Source organism: Xyrauchen texanus, chromosome 15 (genome assembly GCF_025860055.1).
Source record: "Xyrauchen texanus isolate HMW12.3.18 chromosome 15, RBS_HiC_50CHRs, whole genome shotgun sequence".
Taxonomy (NCBI): domain Eukaryota; kingdom Metazoa; phylum Chordata; class Actinopteri; order Cypriniformes; family Catostomidae; genus Xyrauchen; species Xyrauchen texanus.
Window position 1 is genome coordinate 10606965 of NC_068290.1, and position 22017 is coordinate 10628981.

The window sequence follows — 22017 nt, forward strand, 5'->3', positions numbered from 1 at the left end:
TGGATGGTAGTCTCGGGCGATTCCCCCAGGTGGCGGCGTTTTGCGGGCACAAGTGTACTGAGGAATGGGAGGGCTGTGGGGGATTATCCGGCAGAAGCACTTCCATTGGGGTCCCTAAATCGCCCCCAGCACTAACCGATACGGCCTCATACCCGTAGGTAGAAGGCCCGGGGCAGGTAGCGGCTAGAGCGGCTGAAAAGCCGTCACCGCAATGTTGCCATGGTCATGTTCTTGCAGTGAGAACACGAACCATCCATGAACACTGCCTCAACGTGACTATGGCATAAACACGTGAGACAGTGCTCTTGGCCGTCAGAGGTGGAGAGATAACAACCGCATCCAGGAACTACACACAGACGGAAAGATATCTTTGAAAAGACACTGTCCTTCAGTGCACACTCTTTTAGAAGAAAATATACTCTTTTATGCAAGAATATATACTCTTTCAGCTGTCAAAAGTGCCCAGGGGTGTACTCTACATCAACCGCACAGAGGGGGAGAAAGCCGCTGAAATGCGTCATATATCCAACAGCATAAGCTTCTCATTGTGAGGTGAATGGAAAGGCAGTGGAACTCACTGCTCAACAGCTCAAAATATTTTTTTTGTGGTAATCAACATTATGCCACAAATACTGTCAATTGAGCTTAACTTGTATTGTACAGGGAACCTTTAAGTTAGATACAGTAAGTAGCCATGTGCAGAAACCAGCACCATTACATAGTCTGCCAACATACTCTATTTGGTTGTTGTTTACCAGTATGGTGTGCTGGTGTTCCCACCAAGCCTCTTTGCTAGTTTAACCAGCAAGAGTGTATTGGTCAGCAAGCTTCACGAGAAAGACTATGCTGGTCAATAAGCTATACCAGCACCAGCATAAACCAGTCTGGATCAGCATGGAAAATATATGATTTTGATATATTATATATATTTTTATTTCAGGGTAGCTATGCTGGTCTTTTCAGCAGGATACTCACACCAACTAGCAAATACAAACAATGCACCACCTAGAGTGCCATCACTTAACTGTTCCTGTTACTTTCCATTTTAGTGTGGAGAAGAATCCCCAGCCGCCCTAACCAAATCACATCCTGGAAATGAACATTAATGAATCAAGACCGCAGTGCATTACTGCAAAGCCGCTTAAAGTGGAACCGCCATGCAAGAGGAGAGAAAAGAAATGGAATGCTTCTCTAAGCCCCTGCTAGTCATGGCCATTTGCAGAAACAAAGAAGCCCATGTTTGAGAAAAGATTTGACTTTATCTTAGCTCCATCGCAGCCCGCTCTGCAGAGAACGCTCTGTTTGAACGGTGGGAATTGGCAGTTATGCCATGGCACATACTGTGTGCGTGAGAAAGAAAGAATGTATGGTAAATGTTTTCCTTAAAGGCATAACTCACAAAAAACATTTCCTCACTTCTGACTTTCTTCCTTCAGTTCCACAAAAAAAAAAAAGTTGGAAAAACATGAGTAAATAATGACAGAATTTTATTTATGGGTGAACTGTCCCTTTAAGTGTGTTTAAATGGTGGGAAACTGTGCTTATGCCTTGGCACATATCGTGTACTGTATGTGTGTAGCAAATGCATTTAAGATTGATATCAAACATCCTCCCCTGGCAGTCTGTTTTGTTAAGCACCGGTACCTGAAAGAGATAAAAAGAGCCACTTCCTTTTCCTGTCTCTATTTCAGATTTCTTGGCAACAACTCCTTCCTCTGATGTCACTAGAGATTTCTGGTTGTCTGGTTTACGTCAGAACCCCAGGCTTCAAACTGCATTCACGGGCATTTTATGTCATCCAGGACTTAAAAAGTCAACTTGGATGGATGAATATTCTGCCTGAGCTTGAAAATGAGTATAGAGGCCATTGTTTAAAGGAAAGAGAGGGGACACAAATTGGGAAAATAGAGGAATATTTCTAGTATTCTTTTTTACATTGGAACTTCAGGCTTCAAACTGCAGTCATGGGCAATTTTGGCATCCAAGACACACAAAAAAAAATCAGTTTAGATTAATGTATTTTTTGTCTGAGGATGAAAATGAGTATAAAAGCTGTTGTTTGATGAGATGAAAGAGGACATGGATTGGGAAAAGAGGGAAGTAGAGAGGAAAGAGATTTCTGTTTGTCTAGTTTTTGTCAGAACCTTGGATAGTCACAGACATATTTTGACATCCAGGATTTAAAAAATGTGTTTAGATAAATTTATATAAATCTATTTTTGGTCCCACATTATACTAGGTGTCTTTAACAACTATGTGCTTACGTTCAATAATATACAATACAATGTATTTATTGTGTAACTACATGTTGTTCAGCAAAATTCTCACAAGATTCACATTTGCTGTTACTGAGGATGAGGTATGGGTAGGTTTAGGGTAATGGTTAGAGAAGGTTAGAGCTAGGGCTTAAGGTTAACAGTTTAACTACAGATGTAATTAAATGAAGGTACATTAAATGTACATAATAAGTGCATTGTATTAAGAGCATTGAAATTAAAGACGTCTAATATAATGTGGGACCCTATATTTTGTCTGAAGTTGAAAATGAGTCTATAGGCTGTTGTTTGAAGGGAAGAGAGGAGACACAGGTTGTGAAACGGATAGAGAGAGAGAGAGAAATAGAGAGAAATATTACTGGCTGTCTCAGCTCTATGCAGAAACCTGTTCCGAATGTCACTCACTTTCTGAATACTTCCCCTCAGGGAAATGAAGGAAAACACACACAGTCACGCACACATACACACAAGCGCAGCTTTAATCATCTGTCTAAGACTCGCACTGATATGGCTGTAAATTAGAGCAGAGAATTATTCAGCGTGGATTTCTTTTTTGCCTCCGCTCATTATGAAAGCTTGTCGCGGGGCGGGGGAACTGTTAGCTTGAGGCTCTTGTGCATCTAAGAACTCAGACGTACAGCAGGCGCGGAGCTGTAGGGTAGAGGCAGAACAGTTTACCTCTGAAAGTGTGAATAGAGACAGAGCGCTTCTGACACCAAGTGCCTGTATAGTTTATTCTTCAAACGCCAGCTTACTGAAAGCACCAGCTCCACCAAGCTGTACTTGCTGTGAGACAAACAGAAGCTGTTGAAGTTTGCATGATTGTGTGTGTAAAAGCTCTTTTGCTGTTGGCGTATGGCAATATTCACCGCTGCCCTGGATAACCAGTCATTTATGCTTGAAATGCAGAACAATCCAATGTTTCCGTACAATACTGTGTCATGATGTATTGTAGATTAGTGTCCCTGGTGGGTAAAAAAATAGCTCTTAACAATAGGCAAAGTTTAAAAATGGGTGGAGGGGGCATACACTCACAGAGCACTTTATTAGGAACACCTGTACACCTACATATTCATGCAATTATCTAATCAGCCAATTGTGTGGCAGCAGTTCAAAGCATTTAATCAAGCAGATATGGGTCAGGAGTCAGAATGGGGAAAACATTTTATCCCTGTAATTTCGACCGTGACATTGTTAGTGCCAGACAGGATGGTTTGAGTATTTCAGTACACAACAGGCTTTAGAGTTTACTCAGAAAAGCACCAAAAACTAAAAATATCCAGTAAGTGGAAATTCTATGGAAGGGAATGCTTTGTTGATGAGAGAGATCAACGGAGTATGGCCAGACTGGTCCGAGCAGACAGAAAGGCTACTGTAACTCAGATAACCACTCTGTACAATTGTAGTGAGCAGAATGCACAACACGTCGAACCTTGAGGCGGATGGGCTACAACAGCAGAAGACCATGTTGGCACTTTATTAGGACCATAGTGTTCCTAATAAAGTTCTCAGTGAGTGTGTATATACAATGAAAAGGATGTTTAAAGGTGTGTTTAACTTTGAGATATATTCACATGCTAACACAATAAAGAACTTAGAAACCAGGTTCATCAGCTGGCAGTCCACATTATCAAACATCTAGACCAGCTTTGGCAATCTTAGTGATGTTTTTTTTGTTTTCTGACATAATGTTAATTACACAAACATTTTTTTTGACTGGTCCCTCGTTTATTTATAAAAAAAAAAAAAAAAAGTAAAGAAAAAGGCATTACTGTAAGGCTTTAAAATTAAAATATAGCCACAAAATGTAAACATTATACATGTTAACATGATTTTAGTGTGATAAAATCAGAGATTTACTGGCATTATGCCTTTTGCCAGATTATAGGTTTATTGGCGTTACGTTGTCATAACAACAAAGTCGTAATATTTAAAATAAATTTACAATAAGGTTAGTAGGTGATTTGGTCAAACTTAAATCATCAACACTAGTGTTAATGAATGAAATTACTGATGAAAATATTGGATGACAAAAGTTTTTTGTTGTTGTCAACAAATATGTGATGAAAAAGACCCATAATGACAAATATGAATTGATTTTCATTTAAAAACTTGCTGTTGATGAAAATATGACAAGAAAAATCTTGATATACAGTGATACAATAATCCAGTATGATCTGAGTGAAAAAAAAGAGCTATACTTTTGAAACAGTGTGTATTATTTAATGATTATGGACTAGCCCCATTCACTTCCATTGTAAGTACCTTTCTGTAAGCATGATTCCCTTTCTGTCACTCACTCTATGTTGTGTCGATGTAGTAACACTAGAGGTCGCTCTTGGGATCCCCAAACACCTCTGATCTTTGAGAAAAGGCCAATGGGAATTGGCCAGTGGAATTTGCATGCTACTCCCCTGGACAAACAGATATAAAAGGAGCTGGCTCGCAACCACTCATTCAGATTTATTCTTCAGAGCAGAGCGGTGTTGAATCAGCGAGTTCTGCTGCCATTTCATTCACCTCGCAATTTGTAGGCTGTTGGATATATGGTGCATTACAGCAGTTTCTCCCCCTCGTGCACGACTAGTGTAGAGTATGCCTCTTCGACAGCTAAGAGAGTATATATTCTGATAAAAGTGTATATTTTCCTCTAAAAGGCCCCTCATAAAATGGGTGATAGCTTTAAAAATTCTGCTCTATGTATATAAAGCTCTAGTCTTGCACCTAAATATCTCTGTGACCTTCTTGTCCCTTATTCTCCTAATAGAGCACTTAGGTCAGCTGACCAACTTCTGCTGAAAGTTCCTCATTGTCGCTACAAATTGAAGGGCTGATCGTGCATTTGATATTGTAGGCCCCAAACTCTGGAACAAGCATCTGCATCATATCAGAACAGCTCCGACGCTTTGCCTTTTTAAATCTGCTTTAAAAACACATTTTTACTCATTTGCTTTTGAATACATTTTAATTATGGATATAGATTTTAGCTCAGGTATTTATTAGTATTTATATAAGGGTATATTATGCATATTATGTTGTTGAGATGTGTATTGTAAAGCACTTTTGGGTCAACTCCTGATGTTATAAATGTGCTCTATAAAGGTTGAGTTGAGTAATAGAGTGGCACTGATGGAGAGTCTTTTTAAAGATGCCTTTCCGTCTGTGTATAGTTCCTGGTTTCGGTCGTTACATCTCCGCCTCTGATGGCCACGATCGCTGCCTCACGTGTCATTGCGGTCCCGGCTTTCCTTCTTAAGGGTTTCATTCTGGGGGTTATTTGGGGACCCCAATGAGAGTGCTTCCACTGGGTAATCCCCACAGATAATCCATTCCCCAGTATGCTCATTTGCCCCGGTCGAGTTCTGGGATGAGACAGACAGCTCGCCCAAGGGTGAGTTTGATGTCTCATTCGGGACACGAGAGCAGGATGAGATCTTGATTGCAGCATTGGAGAGCGGGCTGATCCAGTCAGATGCAGGGGACTTGACTGGACTCCCACCTTTGGGTGTGGTCACCCAGTCTGAGGCTGATGCGGAGCATGCTTGCCCGGGCTGCCGCGAGTGTCAGGCTTGATTGGAACCCTCCACCCTGCTCTGAGCCCTCGTGGCTTGATGATTGGTTCCTGGGCCCCGGTTCCATTCTTCCCGGACGTGCACGAGGAGCTCACAAAGTCGTGCCAGGTTAGGCTGGGGTGCCTTGTGCTATAGGCACATCAACAGCATATCAACAGCCGCAGGCTCCTGGACAGGGCCGCGACTGTGTTGGCATATCAACTGCCTTGAGTTGCTGGTGGTATTGCTGGCCCTGTGGAGGCTTCGGCCATTGATCCAGGGCAAGCACGTGTTGTTCCGGACAGACAACATGGCGACGGAAGCGTATATGAACCACCAATACAGCTTACGCTCACGATGCATGTCGCGACCGAAGTCGTTGCGGGCCACTCACATCCTGGGTGAATTCTACCATGCAGCGGACGTGCTGTTGCAGTGGGTTACACTCAGGGGAGAGTGGAGACACCACCCCCATTTGGTCCAGCTGATTTGGAGTCGATTTTGCAAAGCACAGGTAGGTAGACCTGTTTGCTTCCCGGAAATCCTCCCACTTCCTGCTCTGGTACTCCCTGGCCGTGGCTCCCCTTGGCACAGATGCGCTGGCACATAGCTGGCCCCAGGGGCTGCGCAAGTATGCATTTCCCCCAGTGAGCTTTCTTGCACAGACTTTGTACAAGGTTAGGGAGGACGAGGAACAGGTCATCCTGGTGGCGCCCTACTGGCCCACCCAGTCTTGGTTCTTGGAGCTCACGCTCCTCACGACAGCCCCTCCCTGGCAAGTTCCCCAGCGGGAGGATCTCCTCTCGCCATCTGCACTTGCGACCAGACCTCTGGAATCTCCATGTCTGGCCCCTTGACAGGACACGGAAGACCTAATGCTGAGCTACCCACTGAAATGGCCGGGACCCTGTCTCAGCTCCTCAGCGCAACACCTGAATGAGTGGTTGCGAGCCAGCTCCTTTTTTTACCCATATGTCCAGGGGAGTGGCATGCAAATTCCACTCGCCAATTCCATTGGCCTATTCTCAAAGATCAGAGGTGTTTAGGGCTCACAAGAGCGACCCCTAGTGTCACTAAATCGACACAACTTCTCGTTCCCTCCATCAGGGAACTATTTTTTTTTTTCTTTTTTATGTGGTAATCAACATTATGCCACAAATTCTGTCGATTAAGGTTAACATGTACTGAACCCAGAACTTTCCTATGTAAAGCTGACTTGATTCGTCTTGACATATAAGCACTAATGACCAGCTTGGAACCATGTCAAACCAGCTACAATCTGAAGGATTTTCCAGGAGGGTTAATTATCTCTGCAGTCAAGACAGATGAATTTACACTCCAGTGAGGAATTTTCTGCTTTAGGTAAAGTAATGCTGTACTAAAAACACAGGGAAAGAGTCCTTCATAAAGTGCCACTGGATCACAAGCTGAGCTGTGGTTTCTCTTCAACATAGCCCTTGCCAAACCATCTGAGAAGAATTGAACTTTCTGACAAACTGCTTGACAAAGGGTCTCCTCTGAAATATTAATCCTAATCAAGCTGGCATGTGAGAAGAGCGTGTGCGTACATCTTTGGCTTAGTTCTGCTGAAGCAGTCATGTGACAGCGTCAGATGATAGCTCAGGTCAGCGGTTACAATTTGCAGTCTCTCTCTCTCTCACATGTGTTAACACTCTCATCTCGACATGCCTGAAACGTAAACACACCCACCTTGCGAAACAGCTCCACTGTTTAGTGAGCAATGCATCATCTCAGCAGAAGTATGCATGACGTGCATTTGGATCACATTATTTCACTTGTTGAAGTGGAACAGCTCACGTCTAGCCCCCGTAATAGGGCCCAGCTGCAGCAATACGGCCCATATGAGATGAGAGAAAGAAAGAGAACGTTTTTGGTGAAGAGCATGACTGCGTGATCTACCCCGTTTACTCTAATGAAGTTGGCCAGATGCATTGTTGAATGGTAGCTTATTTCCTCTCCCATCCGTCAAGTGTTGACCCATGACAATGCATGCATTTGTGTATCTACTCATAGGGTGCTGTGATCACGCCAACCATGGACCACACTATCTCCATGCAGCCTGCTAACATGATGGGTCCCCTCACCCAGCAGATGAACCACATGTCCCTGGGTACCACTGGCACAGTAAGTGGCCTTTTTTCCCCTCTATTGTTCCACACCTTGAGGCCTAACCTCCCAACAAACAATCAAAATGAACGCAAAATGCAAAACTAATGTGGCAAATTTCCATTACACTTATTGAAAATGCCATCCACCACAGAGTAGAGAATCAAAATCAAACAAAAAATGTTTGATTGAAGAACATTATTTTGATAATTTCTTTAAAATGTATACTGAGAGTAAGAGTCGTATTCATTTAACAGAATAGGCGGCTTTATTCTGCATAAAAATCCCCTGTAACTGGACACTTTTATTCACAGAAGATATTCATTATGTATGAGTGTGAATAGCACATTTTTGCAATGACATCGGTGATGCTGAAGCTACAGCACTAGGTGTCAGCGCAACATAAATACTTATATTACTGATTGTACCTACAGACATTTACAAACAGCCTTAGAAACTGAAGGACGAAAGGCAAGTAACCTAAATGGACCTCCTCAACCTTGTTGCTGCCATCTTTGCTTTATGGGCACTCATTTCCAGAAAATAGTTTTTAAGCCATAAATGCCATGTGACTAATCACTAGAACTCATAGGGGAAAATGTTGCTATTTTAATGCTATTTTAATGCGGTTTAACTCTAAAATCACTATATTTGAACTCCAAGGGAACCATTTTTTTTAATGCTGTATAATGTTAAAATCAATTCGTAGAGAGAACTTTTTATTTAACACTGTTTTAACACTGTTTAATGGTAAAATCACTCTGTGTAACCCCTAGGAGAAATTTGTTTATTTAACTAAATGCTGCTATAAAGTTGTTTAATGCTTAAATCGCTCAAAAAACGTGTTTCTTTAACAAAGTTTCAACGCTGTTTAACGCTAGAATCACACTATATTAAAACTCTAAATTGTTTATTTAACACTGTTTAACACTTAAATCACTCTGTAGGGAAATTGTGTTTATAAAATGCTGTTTTATTGTCGTTTAATGTAAAAATGACTGTGTATTAGAACTTGTAAGGAAACATTGTTTATTAAATGCTGTTGTTATGCTGTTTAATGCAAAAAATCTGTATTAGAACTACTGGGGACATCTTTTTATTTAACACTGTTTTAACGCTGTTTAAGCAGTGTTACTTAAAAAAACAATAACTTGTGAAACATCTATTATATACTATAAAAAAAAGATGTATTTAACCAGAATACATGTCTACATTTGAATGGCCTTTTTGCCCTCAAGCTTTGACCCCCTAGTGAAGAATAGTCCATTAGTGGTTAAAGTTTGTAGACAAAATAGCTTTCAATACATTCGCGCCACCAGTTGTGCTGGAGTATGTAGCACTGTGGAGATTTGACCCAAAGCTTAAATCTGATTGGTTGGCGAGTGTGTTACCAGACAAAGAAAAAAAATGCCTAATCGACCAAATTGTCCTCTCCAGTGTGAATAGGTCCTCGGGAATGCATTACTTTAATGAAATGTCTTTGTTTGTGGCCAATATTCACTCTCTGTTTGAATACAACTTTACTATATGTTTCATTACAGTACATGACTGCGGCTGCTGCTCCTATGCAGGGGACCTACATTCCCCAGTACACTGCGGTTCCTGCCTCAGCTGTCTCAGTGGAGGTGAGTTTCTAAATGACTGCAAATCCATTCACCGGTCCCTCTGATTAGATGAGCGTTGCTAATTGAAAACGTGTAGTTCAGCTGCCTACGGCCAGAATCCATTCTCAACTTCCTTAGTGCCTTGTTGTCCATTTTTACAAGGCCTGACTCTAGTGTGCTGCATGTCTTCAATTTAATCCAAGTCTAGCAGTCCAGGTACCAGACACAGCCTAAGGCCTCTTTTTAGTGGAGGTTAAAAGGTATTTCTGGCTTTTTGTGAGGGGACATCCTGTAATTTTGACATCTTTCTTCCAGGGCGTGGTGACGGAGTCTTCTCCACAAGGCATTCCACCCTCCTCGCAGGACGCAAATGGTCAGCAACAGACTATGGGCGTGGACAACCCCAATGATCACGCGCCCACCTACTCCTTTCAGCCCGCTAAGTGAGTTTGTAAGCAACATTGATCAGACAAATAGTGGACAATGTATGTTGTTCCAATAGGACTGAGAAAGACATTTTCATGATATGCCCTCATTCGCAGTATTTTCAACTGAGTAAATGTTAAAGGACTAGTTCAACAAATATTACATTTCTGTTATTTACTCACCCTCATGTCGATTCAAATCCTTATGTTGTGATTTATTATTTGGAACACAAAAGGAGAAATTTGTAACAATTTGCATGCAGCAACAATCCATAGTGATCACATCTGTTAAAGGGATAGTTTAATAAAAATACAAATTCTCTCATCATTTACTCACCCCAAGTTGCTCCCAATGGCAGGTTAGCGCCTTGCATGGCAGCTCTGCCGCCATTGGTGTATGAGTGTGAGTGTGAATGTGTGTGTGAATGGGTGAATGGGACAGAGTGTAAAGCACTTTGGTAAACTCTAAGGTTAAAAAAGGCGCTATATAAGTCAATTTTCCATTTACCCTCATGCCATCCCAGATGTATATGACTTTCTTTATTCTGCAGAACACAAAGATTTATTAGAAGAATATTTCAGATCTGTTGGTCCATACAATGCAGGTTGATTGAGTGCCAAAATGTTGACACTCCAAAAAGCATGGATTACTTTTATGCTGACCTATGTGATTTTTGGAGCTTCAAAATTTTGGCACACATTCACTTGTATTTTATGGACAAAAAGAGCTGAGAAATTAATTTGTGTTCTGCTGAAGAAAGAAACTCATGCACATCTGGGATGGCATGAGGGTGAATAAATTATGAGAAAAGTTTCATTTTTGGGTGAACAATTCCTTTAAGCTCCAAAATGGACAAAACAGCACAATCAAGGTACCATAAAAAAGTGTCCATGTTATTTGTAAAAGTCTTCTGAAGTCATACGATTGCTTTGTGTGAGGAATCACAGACTGATATTTTAGTCGGTATTCACTAAGCATATGTACATGCATACCAATATGTCGATAACTACCAAAAATCAGCTTATTAAAAAGATCAGACAACACAAGAACAGTGTTTACATGAGACTTTAAATCATTGGGCTATTCTCTGCTTTTGATGTCAAAATGTATAGAGCCATGAGCACAACACTTCCACACAGTAGATAAGTCAGTAAGAACATTGGTAAAGGTGTTTATATGCAGAGCAAAATCAGGGTAGAGAGCAAAAATCGATCTGTGCTAATCAGTTTATGCTTAAACTGTTTGTGGCCTTACCTCAATAAAGGAACATCTTTAAAGGTGTTTACACGACCTTGCTCATTGTCAGCTTATTGAGCATATTCAGTGTAAGACTGGGTAAATAAAACATACTCACTGGTCCACCAGAACATAGAGCCTGTTAACCGGATTATTTCAATTTGTGAATGAATCAATCGGTCTAAATTGTGGATGTAAAGGGTTGATTAAAAGGAACTTGCTTAAAAGAACTATTCTTTCAAGAATTTGATACTTTGTGTTGCTTTTTTGTCCTCTTTGTGTTCCATAGAAAAATGATGTCATGATTTTTTCCATTTTTGATGAACTACTCCTTTAATTGGGTTGAATTGAATAAGTAATTATTCAAATGTATGTTTTGAATTGTATACATTAAGTTTTTCCAAACTCTGACGCCTCTGTCTTTGTTCAGATAACCTGAGGAGGTGGGGGTGGGGCGTTGAGGTGACTGCGTTGCCTTGAAACTGGGGGACTGCAACGAGGGAACATTGAAGACAGAGCGCAAGATATAGGAAAACACGTTTGTGTCTACTTTTGCACAAGCATTAAAAAAACAATTTATTTAACACCTGGCCCACACCAGAGGACCATTGGAGAACTCACATCCAGAAATGCAGTCTGTGAGAGAAAAAAAAAAATCCTTCATGAAGTGATAAATTCAAACAAGTACAAGTTTTCCTATTCTTTTTTTCGAATGTGCAGGTAGGTTTTCAGAAACAGTGGGTTTTTCTATTAGTCGAGGAAGCCAATTCTTGTAAAACAATGAGAGAAGGAGAATAAGTCTTCCTCGGATTCTAAGCTACTATTACTTTTCTTTTTTTATGAGTTAGATTTTAGTTTTCTAGAGAATATCAATGTTTTTTCATCTTTGTTGCCTTAATTTCGAGAAACATCTAAGACTTTTTCCTGTTCGAACTGTTTGGACTGACAAATGCAGTGACAAATGACCTGACAAAGAGAAAAATTACCTGTATAGCTTTTAGAGAGAGGTCTTCTGGAGACATTTTAAATTATCAGTGGTATCTTTGTGTTTAAAAGAGAGGACAGACTAAATATTGTGATGATGATGATGATTAAAGAGAATTGCATTTTTTAGAAACAGAGGGGGAAAAAATGTTATTCCACTGCATCATGTGAAATGCAGTTTATTGTGTAGTGCAGAGCATTTTTAATGGCATTATTGTTTTTATCTGCAATATTTTTTATCAGCTTTAAGGTGTTTTTAGCCTGCTTTGCTTGTTTCATTGCGGAAAAATGTTAAAAACTTTCAAAAGTAAAAAAAAAAAAATACTGGCAGTGCAAATCTACATAGATAAGAGCTTATGGATGAAATCAGAACGGGAAAAAAAGCAAATGTGCGCAAAAAGCAATAGTAATAGGAAATTGTTGACAATTTCTTTAGTCTTTCTTAGCAGTGGATCAAATGCAGCCCATGGATGGCATATTTTATACCAAAGATGAAGAAACCCCCTTCAAGACAGTGGAGAGGATTGATTTTACGTTTTCCTTTTTTCTATTCTAATATTTTTTTGGTGTTTTAATAATTATGTTTCTAAAGTATCCGTTTGACCTTGACGGCCAAACTGGTGCTTTACTTTAAAGGTTTAAACTTCCTTCCACTGTTGCAGAATCTATGTCAAGTGTTCAGTTGATCGGCAGAAAGCCACCATCACAGATTTCACAAATTGCTGAGTGTGTTCTCCCCACCTGAGGGCGTCAGAGAGAATCTGAGCCGTCAAACATCTCCCATCTGCCAGGCTGAATAAACTATACCTCTCTTTCACTGCACCTTCTCAGTCGCTTACCTAAAGTCAGTCACTTTTACACATCACACATTCATTCAGAAGGCTGCTTATTATTTCAACTCAACAGGAAGGAATCGAAGCATTCACTCGTGTGTATTCAAATTCTGTGTACAGCTCACTACCTCATCGAAAGCAATTTTAACACGTGGAAAGATAGTTTGCAAAATTAGCACCTAGTACATCCGTTTGACAAATGTTACAAAAAAAGCACCCTTCAACCTACTAAAAAAAACTGCTGGTCTTAGCTGGTTTAAACAGGTCTAGCTGGTCTCCCAGCCTGCCCAGTCTGGTCTTCATTTGGATTCCTAACCTGGCCATGCTGGTCTCCCAGCCTGAACAAAATGGTATTCGCTGATCAAACTGGTCACCCTACCTTTGCCAAGCTGCTCTAGCTGGTCTCCCACCCTGGCCAAACTGGTCTTCGGTTGGTTTCCCAACCAGGCCATGCTGGTCTAGCTGGTCTCACAGCCTGGCCAAGCTGGTCTTCAGCTGGTGTAGTCTAGCTGGTCCCCCCACTTGGCAAAGCTGGTCTTCAGCTAGTCTGGTCTAGATGGGCTCCCAGCCAGGCCAAGCTGGTCTTCAGCTGGTGTGGTCTAGCTGGTCTCCCTGCCAAGCCAAGCTGGTCTTCAACTGGTGTGGTCTAGATGGTCTCCCAGCCTGGCCAGCTGAAAAGTGTCAGCAACCATCTTAGGCTGGATTATAGTGTTTTTTATGCAGGACAGTCATCTACTTTAGACATATTTGCAGTCGCAACAATTGAAACACCTCATACTATATACAAGCTTTTTTTAATTAACCACATGCAATTGGAAATCACTCGTGATAATGGCATTACTTGAAACTAAGGTGCCCACTGTCATCATACCTGTAGTATTTGGTGGTTGCTAAGGTGACTTGTTTCAATGCAGTGACCGCTATCTCAGTATTAGTTAGAAATGTCACTCGTGACTATCATTCTATGCGTGACCTTCTATATTTGAAAACTGCTATCATTTATCAGGCTGCAGCATTCCAGAGGGGGGACTAGTAAATACAAGCGTAGATAGGCTGGATAAATACTGTTTCTAATTTTGCACCAGTTCCTGTTCTTTATTCACCACGGAATAGATGTTATTTTGATGCAAACGGATAGGATACAACTCTATAACCACTTTAGAGTTTCAATGCACAATTGCTGCCTTCACTGTTCTACACCTCATAAATAAATATGCCTCCTAGTTTTCAGGATGATTAGAGATCTCTCAGGTGCTCTGAGAATAAATGCAGCTTTCATTAGGAAGAATACAGTTCTACTCTGATTTCTGATTTCTATTCCGAAATAAGAGAATTCTAAGAAGTAACAGTTGAATCTGTTAATCCATAAAGTGAACTGTGTGCTGAAGGGCCAACGAGAGACATCAAGATCATTTTAAGTTCTATATGTGCTGGTCATTGTGTTCCACAAGTCCTTTTTTAATGTAATTTTTCACTGTCTTTGCAAAGAGGAGATTTTAGAGAATGCTATAATATTTTTTCCCAGTATTCCTACAATAAGACATAATAAATAAAGTAATGATTTCAATTAGCCACAAGAGGACAGTATTAAAGCAAAGTTGGCGTACCTCATCCTCTGCTTTGGCGTTAAGCATTTCAGTTAGCTATGAAACTATTTCACACTGTAGATGAAAGCGATGCTAGAACGAGGAGCAGTTTTAGCAACACAACAAAACTACCGTCATGACCATACAGCACTGCTTTTATAAGGAAAATAATCTTTCTTTTCATTTTCACAGCTTTAAAAAAGATTTTAAACAAAACAAAAAAAAAGGCACTGTGTTTTGTGTCTGTTATCCACTGTCTTTTTGGAGAGTTCTTTTTATCATGTGTTCGCTGCTATCAAGCATTCAGTATTTAAGGGCAGGGCCTTAGGGACAGAAAGGTGACTTGGGTGAGAGAAAACAAATGTTAAAGGTATAGTACACTTCAAAAAATTCACTCACCCTCTTTTTGTTCATATGACTTTCTGTCTTCTATAAAACACAAAAGGAGTTTATAGGCAGAATTTTAGTTACCATTCACTTTCGTTGAATTGAAAAATATGCAATAAAAATGAATGGTGATTGAATGGTAACTTTCCTTTAAATCTCCTTTTTGTGTCCCACAGAAGAAAGTAAGTCATCATTTTGGCACAACATAAGGGAGAGTAAAATTATGACAGAATTTACATTATTCCTTTCAGCTAGAGGTTTCATTAAGCTGTAGGACAGAGTTATCATCGCAACTGTAATTCAGTATGCTAAGCACCTTTCATCCACTCTAAGGTTTTTCACTAGCTAGAAACTCTGTGCTCCCATTGTAACTTTCTATTTGTTTAAGGACGTAAGGTCCAAGCCATGCATTTTTTTATCTGTGCATTTGATTGGCTGTCAAGGTTGAGGTCATTGAATTAAAAAATGTCATTGGACTGTCCTGAAGAACCTTGACTCACCATACCTGCGGTATGACAGCATGGATAACACAAACTACATTCAACCAAATTTACCAAAAATGGCAAAACCTCAATTAGAGACTAACTTACTGGCAGAAGAAATAGAGAAATATTTATGGAAATGTTTTTGTACAGGTGTTGTTGAAATATGAAAGCTAACAGTTGATGCTAAGAATGATTTCTTGAGTTGCTTCACTTTCTTGCCTCCCATGTGCTCGAGCTGTGATCCTGAGAGTGTCTGTAGACCAGTGGATATTAGGTTTAAACTTCTGTTGATTTTTTTGTTTCCTTTTGATGAAGCTTTCAATAAAAAAATCTACAAAATCACGTCACTTTTCGATTCTGGTTGAGCTTTTGCTTTTGTTACTTTTTGATATGATGTTTCTGAAAGAAATGCTATTAGATGTGCTGAATGACTAATTTCACTGATGTTTAAAGGGCACCTATTATGGAATTTTGAAAATTACCTTTCATGTAGTGTGTAACATAGATTTAAGTGAACAAAAACATCCTGCAAAGTTTTATATATGAAAGTTCACCGTAAAAAAAAGTTGTTGTCTCTTAAAAGTAGGAGTCGACACTGAGTCAATGTAATGAATCGTTTTTCCAATGAGTCATTTTCCTTTTCGTTGTGACGTCAAGACGAAAAATTATCAAATTGGCCGCGCCCACTCATTGCGCGCGCAGACACCAGGGAAAACTTGAAAACATCATGTCGACAACAAGACGCTGCTGTGTTCTGAAGTGCATATCAAAAGCGACCTTTTTTTCACTGCCCAGGGACGAGCATGTGAAGAATCAGTGGCTAGAGTTTATATTTACAACTATACCACACAAGTATAGCCCGAACCTTGTGCTGTGTTCAGCGTCATTTTAATGACGATTGCTTTACTGAACATGAATGCTTTCAAGTGTGGATTCATGAGCGGTTGATACTGAAGGAAGGTTCAGTACCAAGTTTATTTGGATCAGCTTCCTCCTCCGAATCACAACCTGTAAGTATTATTAATAATTGTTGCTTTTATGTGTTTTTTAGCATGCTTAAGTATTTGTGTGTGTTGTGTAAGTTACGCTCAGCGCAGCTTCTAGGTCTCCAATGTCAATTTTTTTGAAATATGTGAAATGTTTGTCAATGTTATTGGAGTTGTCATAAAGAATAGAGCAATAACTTGTAGTAATGCAGTGCTTTATCAATATGTTTATGCGTTGGGCTAACGCAAACAATAACTGATTGGGTGTTTACCACCGAACTTTGGGCTATGATCGCAAACATAAATCAACTCAAATTCCTTCACTGATTTAGATTTTTTTACTACAAAGCGGTGATGGGCGTTCCGTTTCCGACAATCTCTGCACAGAGTATACCAATCACAACTGACTGGGTCATCTGGCCAATCACCGCAGATTAGAGTCACGCAAAGGAGGGGTTTGGAAAAATGAGCCGTTGAACGAATCATTTGGGAGTCGGTGAGCAAATCAGGTAAACATAAATGCATATTATAAGACAACAAAAGTGTTTTTTGTCATTGCATGCATGTAAAACTTTTGTTGGGGACTCCCAAAACAATATTAGGAACATTTTAAATGCCATAATAGGTGCCCTTTAAATTGACATTTTGAAGTCGACTTGTTTCAAAATAAACCAACCTTTAGAAAACATATATTCCAAATCTGAAGCTAAATTCCACTGAAAAGGGGCATTTATCTGTGATGCGCTCATCTTGCATTATGATCATATGTATATGTACATTAAATATAGACCATGACATTCACTGAATCAACGTTAGCGAGAGGACATTTTCCTTCGTGCACCACGAGTAAGAGAGAGAACTACGTGCAGCCTGAGGTGAAATGAAACTTTGGATCTGCTCCAGATATCCTCTTTTTAAAATAATATTTGTATTATTAATTCTATTTAAAATATGTAACATTAATATGACATTAATTTAAGCACAACCTCAGTAAAATTATAAAGCCAAACGTAAATGTGTAAAAATGATGATCAGTTTAATGGGGGAAATATTAGCCGACTAGTAATTTCAGCGTCGACTAGCAGCATCAGAACCGTTTAGTCGACTAATCTCGCACATCCCTACTACACTGTGCAATTTAAGGACTAATTTGAAGTAAAACTTAAAGGTAAAGTATGACATTTCTGTGCCACTGGCATTACCAAATGAAACTGTGAAAATAAAGATACCCCACCTTTCATTATCTGGACAAACAGATGACCCCTCCCCAAACTCACATCATTGGCCACAGTGTTTACACACAGAAACACACACATTTGTTCCCATTTTCCCCATTTGTTTCCAGTGAACCCATTTGTATTTATTGAGCTGATAATGGTGTGTGTGCGCTGTGTGTGTGTGTGTGTGTGTGTGTGTGTGTGTGTGTGTGTGTGTGTGTGTGTGTGTTTGCAATTATGAGTATGAGTGTACTTATAAATAAATATGTGACTGCTTACCATTTTACAGCTTTCTCATAATTCTTTTTATGAACTGGGTTAACCTGACCCAGGAGACTTTCTTAGGTACTTTTTTATAGCTTGTTGATAAATACATGAAATAAAATTTACCATTACCAGGTTTAGATCACCTCTGTGGAGGGTGTCATGAAGTTTCAGGTCAAAAAGTTATTTTAAAGTGGATGTAAATACGTGTTAAAAGTTCAACCGGGTCAAACTGACCTGTACAGCAAGTCTATTCAAGGGTTAGCCATGTTTGCTTGTCACGTTTTAAGAAAAGTACATTTTAAAAGGCTGTAAATACATAAACAGATTTTTGTTAAATTAGGAAACTCTTGCACATGCTAGTATACATGAGTTACAGCACAATTACACTGACAAAATTCCAATGGCATACATTCTCTTGCTAACAAAAACAATATTGTCTGCAGAACAGTGCAACTAGACAGCAATCAAGGCCTCTTCGATGGAAAGAATGAGATGTCATTGAACTTTGCCCTTCTCTATAGGGCCCAGTAACTACTTGGGCCTGTTCTCCTCCCACTTCTTTGAGACTGATCGATAGAGCAATTGTTCGGATACACAAGTGACTGTTTCAGACTTGTGGTGACCTTTCATCCTGGTCTCCCCCACCCCGCAACCCGCTTCGTCCTCCTCCGGTGCATACAATACTTATTTTCATATCTGGCATTTAGACTAAAAGAGGAGGGAGACATCTTTCTGCATATACACAATGGAATTTGTTCTTTTTATAAGCTGGATCACTTCTGCGCCTCCTTTGTAGTTTAGTTTTGTACTTTTAATGGAATCGTTCACCTTAATCGTCATTTTCTCACAAATGAAATATGATTGTAGAATTGATTGACAGCCTCATTGTACAGTATGGAATAAGATGCAATGAAATTGAATGGTAACTAGGTAATCATCTTTGTGTAAGAACAGCAACATCAGGTTGAGTAAATGATGATAGAAGTATTATTTTTGGGTGAACTATACCTTTTAGCCATTTGATACAGTAAGCCTCGTATTTTTAATAGCCTCGTGCACCATTTATAGATGTACAACAAACTGTACTACCAAAGACTGTATAAGGTGGAGATATGACAACTAATTTTTTTTCTCCCCAATTTGGAATGCCTAATTCCCAATGAGCTCTAAATCCTCTTGGTGGCATATTGACTCAATCCGGGTGGCGGAGGACGAATCTCAGTTGTCTCCGCGTCTGAGACATCAGTCCGTGCATCTTATCACGTGGCTTGTTGAACGCGTTACCACAGAGACCTAGCGCGTGTGGAGGCTTCGCGCGATTCTCCACGGCATCCACCCACAAATCACCACGTGCCCCACCGAGAGCAAGAACCACATTATAGCGACCACAAGGAGGTTAACCCAACATGACTCTACCCACCCTAGCAACCGGGCCAATTCGTTGCTTAGGAAGCCTGACTGGAGTCACCCAGCACGCCCCGGATTCGAACTTGCAACTCCAGGTGTGGTAGTCAGCGTCTTTACTTGCTGAGCTACCAAGGCCCCCATGACAACACATTTTTAAATGATTTGGAGAAGTTAAAGAAGGTCTAAAATGCCTAGAGAGAGATCCATTAGCATTGCCATTCATATCAATAGCAGTTGCTCGGCAGCTGTTTGCCAGCATCCCCGGAAGATTGCAACCTGGATGATGCCATCTGCTTCATGGGACCTCAGTAGCGTGCAACAGTGACCATCTACATTTTCAGCCAGCTTCGTTCCGGAAGTATTTCTCCCATTTGTTTTTTTAATAGGGATTTAATAAAATCCTTCAAAAAAAGAGTTCTAAGCTATGAACCGAACCAACAAGCTCCGAGGTTGAAAAAATTATTTGAAAATCAGTCAAAAAGACAAAGGTACAAGACTGTACTTAATGTTTTTCATGAAGTATTGCTAATGACATACTCTAATAAAAATTATGGAAATATATCAAACTACTGATTTTAAGTTGTTGATTATAAGTATAGAAACTATATTTTAAGTTTATTGCAAAATATTCAGAGATATACAAATACACAAGAGCTGTCAGAATTAAAGCGTTAATGTATGTGATTAATTAAAAAAGTTTAACACATACATTTTTCTTAATTGCAATTAACACATTTACCGTTAATACAGTGTAAACCAGCATAAACGCTTCTTGGGAGAGTTGAAACTTTGCGATGTGTCCACCCGGAGTCATTACACTGACGCACACACCACAAATACACACACACAACAGCACTTCCCTGTCAGTGATAAAATGATCATTTAGCACTATTTGATGTACAAAACAAGCCCAGATTGGACCTATGCAAGGCGCATTTTAATTGGTACAGAGGCAGGCCAAGGCTTAACCATCACCAAAACACAAAATGAGACGTTTTTGTCTGCAAACGTGGAGTTCAAAGCATCGTATTACACTCTGACACGAATCATACATATAACTTAGACTTTGGGAAACGTTTAATGTTACTTGAATTGTTGCTATTTCAGTGCATTTCTATCTTTATACTGTGAAAGGCTTTGTTTGGAAAATATTTATGAAGCATTATAATGTTACCAGTTGTTTTGTTTTCTTTCCTAAGATGGAAATAAATGCATTTTGACAGAGAAAGATGTATATATGGTAAAATTTCAGCATTTTTAAAATATACGATTAATCATGATTAACGGCAAAAAACCGTATGCGATTAATCACAATTAACTGAAACCATGTATGTGATTAATCGCTCTTAACTGCGAAACCGTATGCGGTTAATCACGGTTAACTGCAAAAACGTATGCGCTTAAGCACGAATGACTGCAAAAAACCGTATGCGATTAATCACGATTAACTGCAAAAACCGTATGCGATTAATCACGATTAACTGCAAAAGCCTGTGTGCGATTAATCGCGATTGGCTGCAAAAGACCGTATGCGCTTAATCGCGATTGACTGCAAAAAACCGTGTGCGGTTAATCTCGATTAACTGCAAAAAACGTATGCGATTAATCATGATTAACTGCGAAAACCGTATGCGATTAATCACGATTAACTGCAGAAGCCTGTGTGCGATTAATCGCGATTAGCTGCAAAAGACCGTATGCGCTTAATCGCGATTGACTGCAAAAAACCGTGTGCGGTTAATCTCGATTAACTGCAAAAAACCGTATGCGATTAATCACGATTAACTGCAAAAACCTGTGTGCGATTAATCGCGATTAGCTGCAAAAGACCGTATGTGCTTAATTGCGATTGACTGCAAAAAACCGTGTGCGGTTAATCTCGATTAACTGCAAAAACCCGTATGCGATTAATCACGATTAACTGCGAAAACGTATGTGATTAATCATGCTTAACAAAAAATCATCTAGTGGCAACACTAAAATATACAAGTAGTTTGAGAGTGGATGGAAACTTCCAACTTGATTGCATCATCCACAGTGCAGTTGCTGTTGAGGTAGATTGCCCTGGTTTGTTCACCACGATTCTCTGATTGGTGGAGTGTTCCTTTTCAGGATTTACTGGTTGTGTAGTTCTTCACATGGAATTCCACTATTGAACTTTCTTTTTTAAATCAAATTTAAGCTCACAGTAGATCTGTCTTTAAAGGTTTATAAGTTATCTTAAAATGAAATTACCCTATGGAAAATATTTATGGGAGCTTTACTTCCGGAACCAGACTGTTGCACTCTATTGGCAAAGGCATCGTCTGGTCTTTTTGCTCTAAAACATACATACAGTTTTGTTTTGTTTGTTTGTTTGTTTTTTAGCCCGATTGACCTGTCTGTTTGAATTTATTGTTGATTAGGCATACAGTATGTCACTGAAATGTAAGCTTTACAAAATGTTTGGCCGATTTTAGTCTTCCCATTCAAGCAGCTTTACTGCAAAAATAGCCTGTAGATGGATGTCAAGTGGACTGACTTAAAAGGTCTTTAGGTAGTTTCCCATCGCCTGATGGCCTGACTAGTCATGATTAGGGCCATTATCAGACATTTTTCAATGTCTTTTCTCATCCCATTCTTCCCTGTTCCACATGCCTCACCCA

The 22017-nt window shown here is 39.8% G+C and overlaps 1 protein-coding gene across 3 annotated transcripts in view; it reads left to right on the top strand.

Moving 5' to 3' along the window:
- rbms3 (RNA binding motif, single stranded interacting protein) overlaps positions 1–15832 on the top strand; it is a 233536-nt gene extending 217704 nt beyond the window's left edge. For 2 of the 3 annotated variants that reach the window (XM_052144710.1, XM_052144708.1), the window contains exons 11-14: positions 7862–7972; positions 9496–9579; positions 9874–10001; positions 11651–15832. In XM_052144710.1, the coding sequence (XP_052000670.1) occupies positions 7862–7972; positions 9496–9579; positions 9874–10001; positions 11651–11654 (327 nt within the window). In that variant the 3' untranslated portion in view covers positions 11655–15832. Of the gene's footprint in view, positions 1–7861; positions 7973–9495; positions 9580–9873; positions 10006–11650 lie in introns of those variants that run through there. The other variant, XM_052144709.1, reaches the window with a different exon arrangement.
- Positions 15833–22017: the final 6185 nt, after the last annotated feature.